Source organism: Polychytrium aggregatum, assembly GCF_025602895.1.
Source record: "Polychytrium aggregatum strain JEL109 chromosome Unknown BJ171scaffold_6, whole genome shotgun sequence".
In the NCBI taxonomy this organism is placed as follows: Eukaryota; Fungi; Chytridiomycota; class Chytridiomycetes; order Polychytriales; genus Polychytrium; species Polychytrium aggregatum.
In genome coordinates this window covers 640,244-658,133 of record NW_026516208.1, presented here as the reverse complement: position 1 = coordinate 658,133, position 17,890 = coordinate 640,244, and the positions used below count along the sequence as shown (strand labels likewise).

The 17,890-nt window shown below is 57.6% G+C and overlaps 4 protein-coding genes across 4 annotated transcripts; 1 reads left to right on the top strand and 3 right to left on the bottom strand.

Annotated features, from left to right (window-relative positions):
* The first annotated feature begins 1,384 nt into the window (after positions 1-1,384).
* Positions 1,385-2,257, top strand: BJ171DRAFT_257364 (uncharacterized protein). Its single transcript, XM_053106749.1, has one exon. The coding sequence runs from the start codon at positions 1,465-1,467 to the stop codon at positions 2,095-2,097; it is 633 nt and encodes a 210-aa protein (XP_052969998.1). The 5' UTR covers positions 1,385-1,464; the 3' UTR covers positions 2,098-2,257.
* Positions 2,258-2,863: 606 nt separating this feature from the next.
* BJ171DRAFT_257425 (rab-GTPase-TBC domain-containing protein) lies at positions 2,864-6,006 on the bottom strand (the record flags this gene model as incomplete). Its single annotated transcript, XM_053106751.1, has 9 exons — positions 5,375-6,006; positions 4,935-5,036; positions 4,703-4,809; positions 4,434-4,574; positions 4,236-4,339; positions 3,934-4,076; positions 3,741-3,761; positions 3,351-3,646; positions 2,864-3,241 (listed from the first exon to the last, which is right to left on the bottom strand). Coding segments are annotated over exons 1-9 (1,725 nt in total), but the record flags the coding sequence as incomplete, so codon positions are not given.
* Positions 6,007-8,035: 2,029 nt separating this feature from the next.
* Positions 8,036-9,112, bottom strand: BJ171DRAFT_257359 (kinase-like domain-containing protein; the record flags this gene model as incomplete). The annotated part of the gene is made up of 3 exons (XM_053106748.1): positions 8,984-9,112; positions 8,530-8,741; positions 8,036-8,414 (listed from the first exon to the last, which is right to left on the bottom strand). Coding segments are annotated over exons 1-3 (651 nt in total), but the record flags the coding sequence as incomplete, so codon positions are not given.
* A 3,804-nt stretch (positions 9,113-12,916) lies between these two features.
* BJ171DRAFT_257337 (Alpha/Beta hydrolase protein) lies at positions 12,917-17,296 on the bottom strand. The gene is made up of 13 exons (XM_053106747.1): positions 16,841-17,296; positions 16,611-16,663; positions 16,255-16,329; positions 15,979-16,069; positions 15,410-15,775; positions 15,178-15,294; positions 15,013-15,084; positions 14,711-14,772; positions 14,231-14,372; positions 13,896-14,074; positions 13,732-13,772; positions 13,488-13,569; positions 12,917-13,187 (listed from the first exon to the last, which is right to left on the bottom strand). Exons 1-13 carry the CDS (start codon positions 17,186-17,188, stop codon positions 13,100-13,102), a joined length of 1,716 nt encoding a protein of 571 aa, XP_052969995.1. The 5' UTR covers positions 17,189-17,296; the 3' UTR covers positions 12,917-13,099.
* Between the last annotated feature and the right edge of the window lie 594 nt (positions 17,297-17,890).

Sequence of the window (17,890 nt, the reverse complement as noted above, 5' to 3'; positions counted from 1 at the left end):
CTCCGCCGTATGAAGCAGGAAGATGAATGGCGGCGGCTTGAAGAAGCCGAGCGGGCAGCCATGCTTCAAGAATACGAGGAAAAGATGAAGCAGCTCACCGCCCAGATCGAGTCTGTGCGGCAGACGCGCGAGACTTCCTCAAACGATGACCTTGGACCCAGCAAGCTGGAGGAACTCTCATCCGCGGATGCTGAAGCCGAGCCGAGCGCGGTTAATGGTCAGTCAGAGACACAGGCAGCAGCAGAGCCCATGTCCGTAGACAATAGTCAAAGCACGGACGACCAAGACATCTCGATGGCCGATCGAACGATGAGCAGCATCGAGCCAGTTGAAGGAGCTACTTTGTCCCTTGAGGGCGTCACCCGTGCTGCTGTCCTCGATGCAGGACTCTCGAAAGGGACGCAAACGACAGCCCTTCCTCCAATCGAAGCACCGCAGGCTGGCACTGTTGCACCGCAAAGTGCACCCGCAAGCCATACCTCGCCAGGGCAGTCACATGCTCTGATAGTCGAATCGTTCCAGCCTCAATCGGCTGCATGTACCGAACGGCTGGAAGCCTCCGCCAGCAGTACAAGCCTTCTCATTGACGATCCCATGAGCATCGACTTGAGCGCGATATCCGACTTGGTGCTCGCTAGCGGTGATCTCCCTCAAAATCCTGCCGATCAATCCTCGAATGAACTCAATCCTCTGGGTCCATTCGACACCACGTTGCCCTGGTACTTGACAGAGCAGCGCATTCCGACAAGTATGACGCGGCAGCTGCTCCTCGGCCGGCAAGCTGAAGACGAACGCAAAACCGATTCTCCGGTTTCGCAATCAACGGATAATCTCTTTGTATCGCTCACCGAAGTACCGCACCGCGATCCGCTGGTGATGATGGAGCGCGTACTCTCGAATCCCGAGATCGGCTACTTGGACACTTACTCGAGGAGCTTGATTCACTACTCAATCGCGCGACAAGCCCGAATGGCGAATCGATCGCTGCTTTCCTTTCTCATGTTTGAATGTGATTTGGAGACCCACTGCCGAGTTCTCAAGAAATGGTTCCTTGGCGGCGACGAAGAAGTCCTTGAGCGCGCAAAGGCCATCTGCTTCTCGGCCGAGCGACGAGCGAGTGAACCGTACGGACCACTCACGACCCACTGGAAGAGGGTGAGAGAAGGTCTGCGGGATGCTGCTCGAAATGGCCCACGGACTCCGAGGATGCGTGAGATCGAGCTCGATGAACGTATCGAGCTCGTCTATGAGGCAGACGGGGATTTTCTGACCGGTAAGCTTGGTGAAGGCGGGAGGGGATTGATTCCTGTCCTATAGCCACAGACTGCGATCGATTTTCATGGGTGGCAACTGCCAATGCTTACATTTGCCCTGCCCCCCTGACCAGGCGACCAAGATCCCATCGAATGGATCAAAATTCACTACGCAGCACCACCGCCACTGGATTTGATTCTCACCCGCGCCATGATGAGCCAGTATCAGCGCGCCTTCAGCTTCATCATGAAAGTCCTACGATGCAAGCACGAAGTCGACAATCTCCTCCACCGTGTTCGCGATCTGCGCCATCGAGCCGATCCTGCTGCCCGTGATCTGACGACCAAATTGCTGCGGCTGCGACACGAGGCCATGGTGTTTTCCAACGGTCTGCTGCGATATGTCATGGAAGTTGGTGTGGAAGTACCATGGGCGCAGTTTGCAAGCAAGCTTGGAGCGATCAAGATGAGCTCGATGGCAGCGGCCCAGGGCAAGTCCCATCCCGACAGCCCTGCGGCCAAAGCTGTCCAAGGACTGCGCGACCTGTATCAGCTTCACGAAGACTATATCGCGGATATCCACTGGAGACTGTTCCTGGCAGAGCGACAGAAGCCGATCTTGACCCTGATCGAGTCGCTGCTGGACTGTGTGCATGCCCTCGCGCGCGAGTGCGAAGCTCAGACAACGCACAACCAGATCCAGAACTGGCACGACGAGTTCCAGACCCGAATGCGGATGATGGTGGGCATTCTCAAGAAAATGGGTGCCCGAGCCTCGTCCAGGGAGAGCGAGTGTTTTGTGATCCTAAAGACATATTTGGACTGCAACCAGTTTTGGGGATAGCATCTTGTGGACATGAACGGCATAATACAGTACTGCCTTGAATTGCCCACACGCTATCTTGACTTACCCCACACTGCTACGAAAAATCATGATTGCAAACTCATGTAACGGTGCGCGGAACAACGTGAATATCCATGGGTACGGACGCAGGCGACGGCTGGATGTTTGCCAAGCACAGAGGCGAACGCCACCAAATGGAATACGGAAAGCCCGTCCCGACAATGACAGCCGCCGCAATTGAAAACTTGTGCGAGGAGGTAGAGACTGGGTCGGTTCGGTCGCATGGTCCGCAGAGAACCAGCAAGTGACGGGCTGCGGCGCTAGCCAAATGCAAGGGCATAGGCCTCGATCGACTTGTCGTCCAGTGCCAGGACAAGGTCGACGGCGTGTGCGAGGTCCATCGGGTAGGTCTTGCCGATCATGCCCGAGACCCCAACAGGTCGGCTCGGGGTCGTGGGCGAGGTTCTCGGTGTGGGGATGGACTCGGCATCCTTGGCATCGGCCAGGGCGGCAAGCTGATAGAGCCGACTGGTGACGAGATTGTCGCGGAAATGATGGTAAAGGAACTCGGCATCGACCAGCGTGCGCTCGAGAGAGATTGAAAAGGCCATATCGTTGATATACTACGACCGAGGGGTAAATGCAGCGTCCATGGGGATGATGGATATCCCCGCCCCAGCAAGGCACCCATTCCGACGCACGACGAGTGGAGAGAGTTAGCTCAACAGTCCCCACAAACACAGAGACCGAGACCCTGTGCATCAGTGCCAGTAGTGCTCATGCAAGGGAATCGCCATGAGGGTACGGAGGCGCAATCGCTGGTGCGTACCTTCCAGATTTCGTCGGACGACTGGCGCTGCATGATTTCATCGCGGTGCTCTTCCAGAATTGCCATGGCAACAAACATGGCGTAGTCCTGGGTCTCATCTTCTTTGGCAAAGATGGCATCCCAGAGCCGAACCAGCGCGACATGACGGAACTCGCGCTTGAAGAGCACCAGAAACCAGCGGAAGCAGCAGAACAGGTCGAGAGCCTCGCTTTCGAGCAGATGGAGGTGCAGCTCCGGATCGAGGATCCGGATCAGCTTGCCCATAGTGATGAGTGTCGTTCGCATGCCGCTGCCATCGGACCGGTAGTGCTTTTTCTAGAGAACAGACGGTCCAGAGACAATTGAGCAAGACAGCGCAATCTCGAGTCGCATCGGGTGCATCTCAGTATGGGTGCTAGTGCTTGTGAGTCACGATCCACCTTACCATCCGCTCCATCAGGGCGTAGAATGTCCAAAATGCATTGGACTCGTCGCCATCCATGACCATGAGGATGGAGCTGGCCAGCTCAGCCATGCCTTGCACATAGCCTTCTGCCTGGAGATCTTCCTCGGTCTTTTGGTACAGAGTGTAGGGCTTGAGAGTCGAGCGCACCGAGTACGTCATCAAGACATTACGGAGCTTTTCGAGGTTGCGATTTGGACAGGCATCGATGTATGCCCCGGGCTGATACGCCAATAGCTCAAAGCTGGGAGTCGACTGATAGAAATATACTTCGCGATCTGACGCAACGCGGGTTGGGAGACAGTTAGTGAGCAGGCCAGACGAGGAGCGACAACAGAGTCTAGTTCTCGTATGCGACGTCTCGCGTCGTACCTGTCCTGACGACATCCTTGTCTGTCGACGATTGAGACAGCGCAGTTAGTCGCAGCTCTGAGGGCTATCTAATGGGCGCTTCGATCGTGCCATGATCGAGCAGCTGCAGGACTGAAGAATCAAGCGCTTCCCGGACACGACAGAGAGCACTTCAAAACGCTCCAAATCCGAGGTCACATCGCCGGTGTCATACCGATGCGGTAGAGATTCTCTTTCCAGAATGCCAGCACATTCGGCATCACAAAATCCGGCGTTGGCTGGGCCAGTTCTGGAGGTGCGTCCTGGAGCCTGTGGATACTCTGTCTCCACTTGGACTTCATGCGCTCGTACTCGGATCTGTATAGGCAGCAGAAGAGTTTGGTGATGTCGATTGAGATGCCGAGGAATCATTGGGGGAGTGTACGGCGAGGCATGGCTGCGGTGCATCGAAGTCCGCATACGACAAGGTACCAAGTTACAGCGCGCAAGATTATCAGCTCGACGTTGGTGCTGTACCTTTTCTGGAGCTCGACCTGGGATCGGCTCATTGAGTTGGACGCCCAGGAGTGAACGCCGAGCAAGAGCATCCATACTTCAGGACGGATGGAGCTCTCGATGCCCTGGCAGTAACCACCAGACTGACGATGAGCACAAGGCCTCGTGCACATAAGCGAATGTCGACTGTCGAGAACGAGACGTGCAGGACAAACCTACCCCTGAAAAGATGCGGGTGCGGAGAGCGGGTATATGGCTGTATCGCTCCTGTGGGCTGTGGGTCAGGAAGAATGTGCCCCACTCCATTCGAGTGACGGTCGAGAGCCGGGACGATGAATCGGACGGCTGGCCGGACTTTGTCTGGAGGGATGGGGTGAGAGCGTGAGGCGATTACCATGACGATAGCACCGACGGGCCGCCGAGCAGGACCGCCGAGCAGAACCGCCGAGCAGGACCGCAATAAGCACCGACTGCCCCACAGGCCTTACACATAGGAGCTGAAATGTGCCCAGACTCGTCTGCATCTCCTTGGTGTGGCTCCAGGCGTTCTCGGGCGTCTTCATGAAGGTGTCGAGCCAGACCCTCTCGGTAGTCGCTGTCGGAAGAATGGGCATGCAGTTGGTCGCCCATTCTCTGAAGCAATGCCACTCAACATATGACATGCTCATGAAAGTCGGTCTGCAAGCTCAGCGAACGCGATCATGCAGCGAGCACACTTACGTGAGTCTGGTCGCTTCAGGAGTCGCTGGTGAAGATATGCATATGGCGAAACGGCAGCCGGCCCAAGAAGCCGGTTTGGAGTAAAGTCTCGCGGGAAAGCCGCTGTGAAGGTATTGGCAAAGACAGCATCGTCAACTACCGCCGATTGAGCATGATGAGTCAACACGGCCGGCCAGGTAGCATTGCTGGAGCACCGAAGAACAGATTGCTCGCACTCGGATATGCAGATAGGATTGACTCGAGAGAGGGTAAAGCATTGAAGTCCTTCTCTCACGTCGCGAGCAGCAGCGCCGAGACCATCGGCTCTGAGGGCAAAAGCGTACCCACGAAGATGCGGCGGGTTCTTGAGCGAGCCCGCGGCCATCCTTCCCTCATGGGCCGCTGCTCAACGAGCTCTGGGAAGCAGCGATGAATGCTCTGGGAATGCGATAGTAACTCACTCTCACGTAGCGAGTCGATGTCATCCATCAGGTCGACGCCGCCACCATCACCGTCGCTGTCGCCGTCATCGTCATCGTCGGTGTATCCGTCGTCGGCACGACGACCGGCACGACGAGCCTGCTGCCTGTGGCGATTGGGGCGGCGGGGTTGCGGGTGATGCTCGTAGTCACTGGGGCTGTCGATATGGTCAATGTCGCCGATGGAGCCTTGTTTAACTGCTTCGTCATTGCCATCGACTTCAAAGTCCTGGACGGACGGGCATTCGACAATGACGAACGAGTCGCAATATGAGGCGGAGGGGCCATTTCGATCGTTGAACTTGGCAGCAGATCGATTGGCCGACGACGCATCGGTGTCGTAATGGACGCTTTCAAAGTCGTCGTCGGTATCGGTCGTCAGAGCGACCTCAGAATAGGATTCAGTGACACTCATCACGGCCGTGAACGAAAGGGCGATGAAGGGCCGAGCCGGGTGATTCGAAATGCCCTGTTGGGGAGGCGACCAAGAGAGTTTAGCCCTGGAGATGACGGGGGGCTGATTCGCTTGCAGGGGCTGAGAGAGCTGATTCGCTTGATGGAGCTGGAGGGAGCAGAATCGGAGCCGGGCTGTTCGAGGTGCCGAGCGCAAGCGAGGAAGAGTGGGTTGGCGCTCCAAGAAAGTCTCTCTGATTCAAAATGTCGTTTGGCATGCACACAAACCAGCAGCAACAGAGTCACAGAGCCAACGTATGAGAAAATGGCGCTGCATGAATCCGACAATCGCTGCGGCCCCTTCGGCTCTGCTTCCGAAAGGGAGGGCAAGTAGGCCCATGCTTCCTCCCGTTCGCACTCCATGCCTCCTCCTGTTCGCACTCCATACTTTGCCCTCGACGAGCATGATGCACAGCAGCAGTGCCTCGATAGAATCCAAAAGGAAATGGAAGAACAAAATGAAAAGATGTGGTTGCGCGGGAACCGGAGGTATTGGGCACGTACGGGCAATGCGATTCGTCTGTCCAGGGCGAGCAGGAGCGCAGGAACGTCGACTCGAGAAGAGGGCTGTTTGGCTCGGGTCGAGGACAGGCGGCTGCCAAGACGAGGCGCAAGAGCTGCGTCTTTGACGAACAAGAAAAGAAGGGTCGACTGGAACGAGAGTGGAGCGGGCGAGCCAGCAGCCCAGAGAGAGGGCTTGCAGCAGAATGAGGTTTGTGGGGGCGGGAACTCAGAAGCAGACGGCAGCGGCGAACGGTATGGATACGAATGCGGGGTGATATACGGCCGTGGGCTCGTGGCTGCAATCGGCGATGCTGGGTCTGAAAGGAGAACGATGACGGCCGCCAAGACGGCAGGACTTGCTGGACAAGAGGGAGAGGGAGGGAGATGTCCGCCCGCGCTCCCGCATGCGGATAGTGGCTCTGGAATGACGACCACGCATGATTCTGGGGGGGGGGCAATGGCGATCGGCAGACATGTGTCGATGGAGCCATGTGTCCATGGGACCGACAGCAACAGCGGGGGCGCAGGCCATGTTCGGACAGACGGGCGATACGGAAGTTGGGGACATGCAATACGCCGTGAGCGATATGCGCGGGTGGTGCTCTCATCGCACAGCGTCAAATGCACCCGAGGAGCAGCGCGGCGTCTGGGTGGCAGCGGTTGCCGTTGAGCGCATTGCATTGTATTGGGGGGGGGGCAGCGGACAGGTTCGAGCAGGGCGAGATAGGAAGGGAGAGGGGAGGGGCAGCGAAGAATCTGGTCAAGTATCCGATCTGGGACTCGGAGCGAGGGCTTTGAGAGCTGGAGTTTGGTCATGAAAGCCAAGAAGGATGGAGCCAAGGGGCGCCATGAGCAGAATCATGGGGGAAACAAGGGCAGGTAACAAAACCAGAGAAGGGGTGGGCTGCATGAAGGGGAGAGCGTCATTTGGACGGCGCATGGGAAGAACGAAAAAAGCGACATTGTTGATGGCAGTGCGAGGGATTGTGCCCACGAAACGCCAGGGCGAGGGGCCCATCGGACATGTTGGAGGAGATAGAGAGGACCGAGACAAGCAAGTTCGCAAACGAACATAGCGACTGCCTTCAGAAAGGCAGAGACCATGAGAGGGGAAAGAGGGAGAAGAACAACAGGTCAAGAAAGGGAGGGGGAGGCCGGTGAATGCCACAACTGCAAGTCAAAATTCAAACAGAGAAAAAAAGAAAATAGAAAATAGAAACACAGCAAAACTATGAACAAATGGAGGTCGACGGTGGTGGAGTTGGAGGCGGTGGCTGGATTGCGGAGGGCGGGTGCGTCATTGAAGGGCAACACGAGCGAGAACAGTCCACCAGAGACGCTGCTGCCGAATCGTGCTGGATCCACCAAAGACAGGGAAGGTTCCAAAAAAAGCAGGGACTGGTGATAATGATGGAGTAAGAATGAGAGCATATGCTGAGCGGAGGTGTGTGACGCGCATAGGAGGCTAAGCGGAAGTGCTGACGAAGGTGGAGGAGAACGATCGGTGCCAGGTCCAGGGTTGTGCATCAAATACACCAGGGCCAGAGAGGCAGCTGGACACCTGCGGATGCTAAGCACTTAGCGAATGTGATAAGTGTCCCTGGACATGAGCCCGCTCTGGCCGCGGAGGGTTTTGATCCGTTTCGATACACGGCGATCTTCAGACTCGGCCGGGCGAACCCCCAAGACCGACTTGGCAGGCTCGGTTGCGATTGCGGTTGCGATTGCGGTTGCGATGGCGCTCGGCTGGGCACTGTTGACCACCAAGGTCGCAGTCTGAGCCGACAAAGTGCTCGCAGCATCTTCCTCGGCCATGATGGTGTCAACAGGGGTCAGGCTGGCACCATGAGGGCTGGCCAGCATCGGGTGTTCCAGGATTTGCTCGGCAGTCGGCCGCAGGCTTGGGTCAGGATTGAGCATACTTTCGATCAGATCGATCATGATCTGGGAGGCTGTGCTGCTCAAGTCAAAGTCGCTGAGGTCGCCAGACCTGAGCTTGGTCCAGACTTCGCCGTTCCCAGGCAGGTTGATGCTCGTGCACAGCTCGAGCAGAATCATTCCCAGACTATTGCAGGTGTGAGTGTACGTGTCAGCGGGGAGCATTTCAAAATGAGAACCAAGGCGTGAGTAGTTCTAGAACGGGAACGGCAGCTATAGTCGGAGGGGGGGGGCGCAGTTACCTGAAGATATCCGCAGGCTTGCCGTACTTTCCCTTCAGGACCTCGCCAGCGAGATAGTTCCGATCGCCTTCGCGCTCCATGCCGCGGGTGATAGGCATCCGCATGGCCATACCGAAATCGCCCAGCTTGAGGGTATTCTCGTCCGTCAAGAAGATGTTTGCAGGCTTGAGATCCAGATGAATAATGTCCTGGGTGTGCATAAAGCACAGTCCCTATTGGTACAAGCATGTGTCGATGCACCAGATGTCGATGCACACACGGCGCAATTGGAGTAGGGCAGGCGGTGTGGTCGCAGTAGCGGCAGTGGATAGAACCGGTTTGATATGCTTAGTTACTGCCGAGCAATGTCAGAGCACAAATGCAGGCAGAGCTGCGCGCCCAGAAATAGGCATGACCTCCCTCCCCCCACGACAATATAGCGCCGATGACCAAACACAGTCGGCCGTTTGCATACCGTGGCAATATCCCTAAGGATCATCCAGATCTCCTCCTCGACAGGAATCACCTTGGACATGTAGCTCTCAAGACTGTGCCAACGTTTGAGGGTATCAGGTAAAGCTAGGCAAGAACACTTGCCATCTGGAAATGCACATTGTCCAAAGCAAGACACTTACCTCCCGTTGGCGCAAAGCTCAAGCTGCATGTACAGATGGCCGTCCTCTTCCCACGCATCAACAAGCTTGACAATCTGGTCGCATCCAGCAAGGTCGTACATGATGCGCACTTCGTTGAGTTGGGCCGATCTAATTTATGTGGTCAGTGTGAGCCAGCGGTCGATTTCCACAATATCCAGGGAGCAAGGAGACAGCGAAACACAGCAAAAGTCCGTGCTCGCGACCTTTCCAAACGGCCAGCACGGGGAACCGACAGATCGACGCCGTACCTGTCCTTCACGCCTCCATAGGGCTTGCGGGATCGTTTGATGGCATACATCTTCTCATCTTCTTTGCTGCGGACCTTGAAGGCATCCGCAAACGAGCCCGTTCCCAGCTTGGAGACAATGATAAAGTTCGAGTCAAAGTATTTTGGGGGCAACGCTGGCAGCACTGGCATCTCCGGCAACTCTTGCGACTCTTGGGGATCAAGAGAGCCGGGTCGGTCGGCATCAAGGAGCGAGCTGCTACTGGCCAACTTGCTCGACTGAGCCGAGCTCTTGGAGAGCGGCGAGGTCGGCGGGTGTTGCGGCGAGGACGATATCGACGACGTGGTCGACGATGTCGACATGGACCGTGACAGACTCAGAGAGGGAACTTGCTGCGCCTTGCGCTCAATCGCATCCACCGCCTTGAAGTAGTCGGGGCGCAGAAACTGTGACTTGTGGGTGCTCAGATGCCCTTGCGCAATCGATTGCGGCGTCAGCTGGATGACGTTGCTCGGCGTGGGTGTCGGGGCAAACAGATTCCGGGGCGTGAACGGAGTGGTAAAAGGGGCGATGATGGGAACCGGTGGAAGAGAGAATTCAGGAGCGCCGTCGTCATCGTCGCTGCTAAAGCACGCATGAGGCTTGGCCTGCGGGGGGCGTTCATGCTGGCTATCGTCACCCTCCATTGGGCTTGTGGAAGCCCTGGCGGGTGTGGACAGCCGCTGGGCATAAGGAGTGCGCGAAGCCTGGACTTTGGAATTGCGAAGCCACCGCGGCTTGGCGGCCGGAGTCTTGGTGGTATCTCGAATCCGGCTGGTGGTACCGGGATCGGAGGGGTTGGGTTTGGCAGGGGTATCGGGGATGGTCTTGGAGGGCGTGCTCTGATGCTGAGTGCGGCTGGGGTATTTGGACGACAGCTGGGTATGGTCGCTGTCGCTGGACAGGGTAGATCTGGCACCAAGCGGAGAGGGTTGGTTTTCGACGTCGGCGGATGCAGGCGATCCGAGAGGCTGAGTAAACGGATTATCCGGTGACTCGGAGGGCGAGAGGAATAGAGGCGCAGGGGCCGGTGTGCTTGGTGCTGGAGGCGAGTGAGTGAGTGAATGAATGAATGAATGAATGAATGAATGAATGAGTGAGTGAGTGAGCCGAATCCAAAGCGGGCATCGTCGGCTCGAGGCATGGATAGGCCGACAGACTCATTGGGCGGCATGCTCCACGAGCGGCGCGCGCGCCAGGACGATCTGAACTGCACAGTGATTTCGCCGCCGCCAGGGATATCCCGTCGAGGGGCAAAGGCATTCGGGCAGCAGTCGCCCAGGGCGGTCTGGGGGGGGGGATCGGCCGACTTACCAAAGAGACGCATCGGATGACACAGCGGCGGACTTGGCGTTGTAGAGTCGCTCCGGAACGACGGCAGGCCCAGCTTGGCCGGACCGCTGGCTTCCGGAGACTCGTCCGAGGCATTCTCTGACGAGAAATGGACATGCTTGGGCCGAGTCGAGGGCCGCGGCGAGTTTGCAGGCGAGGTGTCGTAGGCGGGATAAGGCCGCTTCAGGCGTTTCGTCAGGGGCGTACTTGCGCTTGGCCGGGTGGGTGTGGATGGCGGCAGACCGGCACCGCCTTTAAGGAGACCCTGCTTGCCCGGCCGCATAACCGATTGATTGTTGCTGGGCGAGTGTAAAGGATCGTTGAGCGACGATATAAAGGGGTGCGACAGCACAAAGTCGTACTGCTTCTTGATGGGGGTATCCGGGGTCGGCTGCACGGCATTCTTCTGCGGAGCCCGCGATTTCTTCGTGAGCGTGCTCGTGAGGCTGAATGCGGCTCGATCCGGCTTTACTGGCCGAGGCGCCTGCGGTGTCGAGAAGACATGCGGCGTGGGCGATGGCATCGCAGACGATGCCGAGGCGGCGGGTTTGGACATGGCTGCGTTCGCTGGCAAGGGCAAAGGCAGGGTGGAGCGGGGATGACAGGGGAGCGATGACGGATGCGTGGTACTCTGGCTGACGAGGGCGAGGGTCGACAGGGAAACACCTCGAAGGCAACGGCAAGAAGGGCGACGAAGGGCAAGGCAGAGCCGAGGAAGCTACGAAGCAGACCAGAAACGAGGGGGAGCTGTTGTCCACAATCAATGTGTGAGCAGGAGCAAGCACTGGCAGCGCACTCGCAGTGTTGCTTTCTCGATAGAAGCGCTTCGATGCAGTAGCACAGATCTGCCGATGACGTATCGCAGGCGTATCGGAGGTGATTTCGCAGGTGTATGTATCGATGGCGTGTCCGGCGGGTCGAGAGGCAAATCCGACAAGAGCGTTGATGGCAGCACAAGAGACGAGCAGGGGAAGGAAGGAAAAGGGGCAGTCCTGGCGTTCGGTGCTCCTGTGCCGGTGGGCGAACGTGACGGGGAGGAAGACCGAACGGCAGATGGAGGTCGAGAGGCGAAGAAGAGAAGCCGACGGCGCCGTGGTCTGGGCTCGGGGGCTGGAGGGGGGGGTCGCAGGGATGAAGGCAGTGCGATGTCGATGGGGCGAGAAGGCAGAGCAGCAAAGGCGCAGAGACTAATGGGCAAAAAAAGGGTGAGAGGACGAGCGAGGCCGCGGCGGGCTGCGAGGGCCTGCAGCGAGGGCACAGCAGCAGTTGCCGGCACACCTGCAGCGAGACGGCGCGGCTCTCGCTCGGCTCTCGCTGGGTATGTTGGCTCCCATGCTGACAAATCCATTTCAGCCGCTTTTGGGAGGGCATGTCGTACACAGGGTCCCGCCGCAGCCGCTGCTTTGGGGGGGGGCTGTCGCAGCTCTGCATCTGCGGCCAAAGCAGGGCTGCGGGTCATGGCTGCGGGTCATGACTGCGGGTCGACGGCGGATGTTCTGGCAGATCCTGGTCGCGGTCAGGGGCAAGGGTTGCGGCGGATGGCTCTGGTTGGCCTCGCGATTCTGTCGGAGGGAGGAATATCAATGCAGTCGGGCGATTCGTGCGGGACGACGATGTTGGTCGGTCATGCCGGGCAATCATGCTGGCTGGGACGAGCCACCGAGACTGAGCCAGGATATTGCATTGCCAAAGGCGCATCCGGACAGCGGCATGTCCAGCGCGGCGAGATGGTCCGCGGCAACGGGGGCGTTTGCTGGACGCTCCGCTGGGGAGATGAAGAACAATAACTGAATGGCATTCAGTCCAAAGCGACGAGAACCACCACCGTTCAGTTGCAGAAGGCAGCCGCGACGTGAGCCCGGGAGTTTCTTGAATAATCGTATTGTCATTACACATTAGAGTGAAGGAGGAAACGAATGAGCGTGGGAGATGAAGGAGGAAGGAGAAGGGAGGAGGGAGGAGGGACAGCATTATTGGAGGGCGTGAGCAATCCAAGACAGAGCGGCGGCGTCAGAGGCAGCGAGCGAATAGAGCTGGGAGGACAACCATGGGAAGTGTGGAGTGTAGAAAGGACACAATCGTAAAGGCGAGATGTTGAAGAGAAATGAGAGACAAAAGAGTCGTTGACAGTGAAAAGTGAGAAATGAGGGGGAAATGGCGGTGGAAAATATGTCGAGAGGACAGAGAGAAGGAAAGAGATAAAGAAAGTAAGAAGAACAGTGCATGCAAAGTGTGGTGTTTGCACTCTTGACCGGCTCCGTCGGATCAATGGCCCCGACGACAGGCGAGATACCAGGCCTGTCGACTGTTGCTTGTTTCCGGGCCAGGCGGGTTTGTTCAGTTGGATTTTGGGTCGCCTTGGGCTTGCCGAAGCGAGTCGCTGACGACATATCTATAGAAGAGCTCGTCCTTGAAGTGCATGTGGCTGGATGGATACATGTGTTCGAGCCATTTCATGAGTTTCGGTCGCGCCATGCCACCCAGAAGCAAGCCAGAGATATCGCGTCAGTCAAATCAGGCCAGCAGGGGTTATCGTGGGGGTTATCGTGGGGGGGGGCGATTCCGGTCTATCGAGTAATCTAGCGAGTGCGTCGCTTCTCAATCAACCAGCTAGATCCCCATGCATCCACACGTTTGATTGGCCTATACATCCAGGATGTCATCGTCATGCAAATCGAATCAAGCTGCGATCATGTCGCGGCCAGACGCGATCTCACAAACGCACCGAATTCCCGGCGGCCGGGCATCTGCAAACGCTTGTATGGCATCGGCAACCGAGAATCCCTTGCACTCGATCAAATAGCAACCTGTAAGGACCAGGAGTATCCCGAAGAGAAGTGTCAGGGCCGACGAACGGAATACGATCGACCGAGTAAGCATGGTCAACGCCAAGTCCGCCGACAGGCGTGCTCTGCTCGAGGATCGACTCCAAAGAACGGAGGGCTCGTTGAGATGGTCACAATACTTACAGATCAAGAATCCAGTTCGATTAAATCCATAGTGGCAGTGTCTGTTGGGCCGAGCGGGGTCAGCGAATGCCTGTCGGTAGAGCGGGGTCCTTGCCAAGCATCCCCAGATCTGACTTCCCACCCCCCCTCTCTCTCCCGCCTATCACACAGACCACGCCTCTTACACGGCAATGTGGCGATCCGGATTCTCGGCCCAGAAGCCGTCAACAACAGCTTTGAAGTCGTTCACGTTGCCCTGGCTGGGAGGAATCTTGGAAACAGTTGAGAGTTTGTGGTACTGACAACCTGACTTGACGAGATTCTCGGGCTCGTACGGCGGATGATCCAACGAGATATCGATCACCTAGGAGCCGTGGTGTTATGTAGGGGTGAGTGTGTGAATGTGTGAGTGTGTGAGTGAGGGTAGCCAAGAGGGGGGGAACTGTCTCACGACAAATACAGAGCAATTATTCCTGTCGCTTCCAGTAACATAGGCAAAAATATCCACCGCATAACCTACCAGGCCGATCTCGGGATTGCTGGTTGCAAAAGCCACGGGCGTGTGTTCGTCGTCGTCTTCCTTGAGAACCTTCATCGGGCGGAAGAACGATCCGCGGACCGCAGTCGTCGCCACGGGCGTGATGCGCTTCCACTTTTGATAGCTGGCCAAGTTGGAGTTTTGTGCATATGTGGGACCGAGGGGTGGAGCGTGAAAGCGGCCGGTAAGCAGGAATGTATTGGGAGGCATGGAGGTGGGTGGGTGGAGGGCGGTGTGATGGAAAGGGAGAGGGGAGAAGGACAGGGAGCAGTCTGGGAGCAATCTGGGAGGGAGCGGAGCGAGATGGTGGTGCAAGAGGGTATGTATCCTGATATGCTATGCCGGCGAACAGGGTTGTGGATTTGATGGATAGTCCACAGAAACAAGTCTGGATGGATAGTGCACAGCGATCAGTCTGGACGGACGACACGATGTCGCCGACCAGTCGAGAAGACGACCTACTTTTTCAGCCCCCATTTCGGCACACCCTCCGTTTCCTTCAGAATCTGATCGCGCAGTGAGATCTGAGGGACAGGATATACGGGACCAAAGGAGAGCATTTGGAGGTATCAGCGCCGATCGATCGTTCCTTTCCCTCTTTCTCTATCATGCTCGGCAAAATAGAGCCGACCACCATGGGCTTGGCACACTCTTGTCACTCAATACCCAGGATACCATCGCGTAGTTACAGCATCCAATGACAAGAGCAGTATTCGGTGCAAGACCACCGGGCCAAATCAACGCGGTGCTGTCGGATAACTTGCCTCTTTGAGACCCACGTCCGTCAGGAACTTGTAGACGATTGCATTGACAATGTTGGGGCTCTCAAACATGACCTGAGGACGACAGTTTCTTCAGTCAACGCGCACACCCGCATGGGAGTGGCATTCTCCTGCCCTAGAAAGCGGCAGTGCTGCTCAACAGCTTACCGAATGACCCACGTTCGGGACGACAAACAGATCCGAGACGCAGGAAGAGCCCGTTGCATGCTCTTTGATCACGGCTGCCGAGTTGGCGGGGACGGCCTTGTCGTGCTGGCCCGAAATCTGATGAATTCAAAGCAGCGGTGAGCACGACGACGCCGGTAACAGCCGCAGCGATGGCGGGTCGCTCGGCCACTCAGCTTCGCCTCAGCATAGACCGAGCGCATGCGGTGCGTACCAGCAACAGGGGGGCCTTGATCTCTCCATAGTCATTGGGCGTCACCCAGTTGATGCCCTTGTAGTACCGCTTTGCCGTGGTTGTTTTGACCGAGGCGTTCCATTTGAGCTGGAACTCACGCACGACCGTCGGCGCAGAGGGAGCGACGTAACGGTTGACAGATTGCGAGTTGATGCCTCCGTACCGATCGCGCCAGCGGAAGACCTCGATCAGCGGGGTCGAGGTTGACACAAAGCTGTTGACTCGTGCCTGATCGTGCTCGGTGTGCAAAGCCTTGGGGGCTATGAAGACGATGGCCTTCAGCAGCGACTCGAGCCGCTGAGAGGCCTTTGTGGCGATGGCGCATCCGTACGAGTGACACACCAGCTGGAGGGGAAGCAAGATAGACGACAGAGTCAGAGGCATTTCTGGAGCTGCATCGCGGATACAGCGGCTGCCGCTGCAAGACAAGTGTGGCAACGCTGTCATGGTGACGCCGATTCTTTGAGGGTGCATGATCACCGGTACTGCCACGGCGACTTTGGGCGGCTCGTGTTCATCCAGCAACTGCTCTCGATCGAAAAACATACAACAAACGAGCCGATGCTGTGTTGGGTCTGGATGAGCTGCACAAGGGCAACCAGGTCGTCGACCAGGGAGTCGGTCGTGTAGTCCTCGTCTCTGGGATATCAGGTCCGTTCGTTGCCGCAATCGATCCGCGTGGTAAGATCCGATTTATCGATACCATGCACCAGGGTTATGAGTCCGAGTCATGAGTCAATACTGTGGGTCAGTGCCATGAGGTGATATCACGAGCTGGTGCGAGAACGTTGTCGCATAACCCGCACTTGTGCAATGCGACTCACCTGAGCGTGGCTGCACTTTGTCCGTTGCCGACCATATCGTATGCGGCTACATTGGCCACAGTCGAAAAGTGTTCGCTGGAAACCAGGGGACGAGCAGCGTCAGCAGAACGGATGGCTCAGTAGTTTGCCACTCCGTCATCGCGGCGAATGGCCGGACGCGGGCGATCTATCGTGGCAGCCCAAAGTTGGACAGAGAGCGACAGTGGATCTGAGCTCGGTGCTCAAGCCAGGACCCGGTCGGTCGCTCAAGCTCAAGCTCAAGTTCGAGTTCGAGTTCGAGTTTGAGATCCTGGGTCCAGACCCCCGGGTCCACCTGGAGGGGGGGGCACAAAACCTGGGACCGCAGTCCAACTTACATCTGGAAGACAAACTGCTCCATTTGTCCGCCCATCCCATGCACAAAGATGATCTGCAAGGCGCGAGTGACGGAGACAAACGGCGAGCGTGAGGTTAGCCGTCAGTTCGTCTCGGCCATTCGACGACGACGCATGATGGTGAGGTGTATACTGCCACTGCTCCACTGGCTTTGCAGCACCCGTCGTTGTCGATGCACAGAGATGTGCAGGGAATGCGGGACATGGCATACCGCTGGGACATCGCTCTTGAATTTATGCGAGATGAAAACACCTCGGAGAACCTTGTCGCGGACGGTAAAGTCGGTCAGATGCTTGTCGATGATGGAGACGGGGATCTGCGATTGGCCTTGGATGGGATCGGGAAAGGACGCCGCAGCGGCCCCCGGCGATGCCAGCGACGGCGAGTCCAGCGACGGATCGGGCTGCAGATGGGGCGGCGCCGGCAGTTTGAGCGATCGTGGACGCAGAACGGGTTTGGCGGGAGCGAGGAGGTAGTAGGCCAGGGCAGCAGCAACCACCAGGGTCGAGGCGGCGGCGGCAGCAACGGCAGCAGCCGGGTATTTGTCGGATAGCGACATGATGTTGTGGCTGGGCGGTGTGGGAAGCAGAGCTTGACGAGCTTGCAGAGGGGGCACGCTGGTGTGCTGGTTGGCGCAACTTGCAGTTGGAGCAAGAACAAAACGGTGGCCAGAAGGTCGATGTAAAGGTGGCTTGTGGCCGGGCAAGAGGCAGCGGGAGGGTTGCAATCCTGCGACGGGGGGGGGGAGCGGCCCTCAGGCAGCGAGGCGGCTTGGATGGACCTGCAGGTCGGGGGAGGGGACCAGACCGAACAGCGAGCGACAGCGGCCGAGAATAAGGCGGTGATGGTCTTGCCGGGAAACCAGGGCCAGACGAGGCAGAAGGCCGGGTGGAGAACGGCGACCAAGATCGGGCGGGAGCCGACGCAGAACCTGAATGGGCAAAGCCGAGCACAGATCCAGACGCAGCAGACGCGAATGGCAACGACGTGAACAGCAACGAAGGTGGATGTGGTCCTGCAACGGCAAATGGCCAAAGCGATTGCCGAAAGTGTCTGTTGCAGATGTATACGGAAAGCATTGGGCGATCTGCGTGGCTGTCTCGCTGGCGAGGGCCATTGTGTGCACTGCAGCGACAATGGCGGCTCGCACGTGCGACGCTGTGCGACCGCGCATGCAGCAGAGACAGTGGGCGGCAGTGGACAGCAGCGGGCTCTGTGTGACAGCAGCAGCAGCAGCAGCAGCACTGTGCAATGGGCGCGC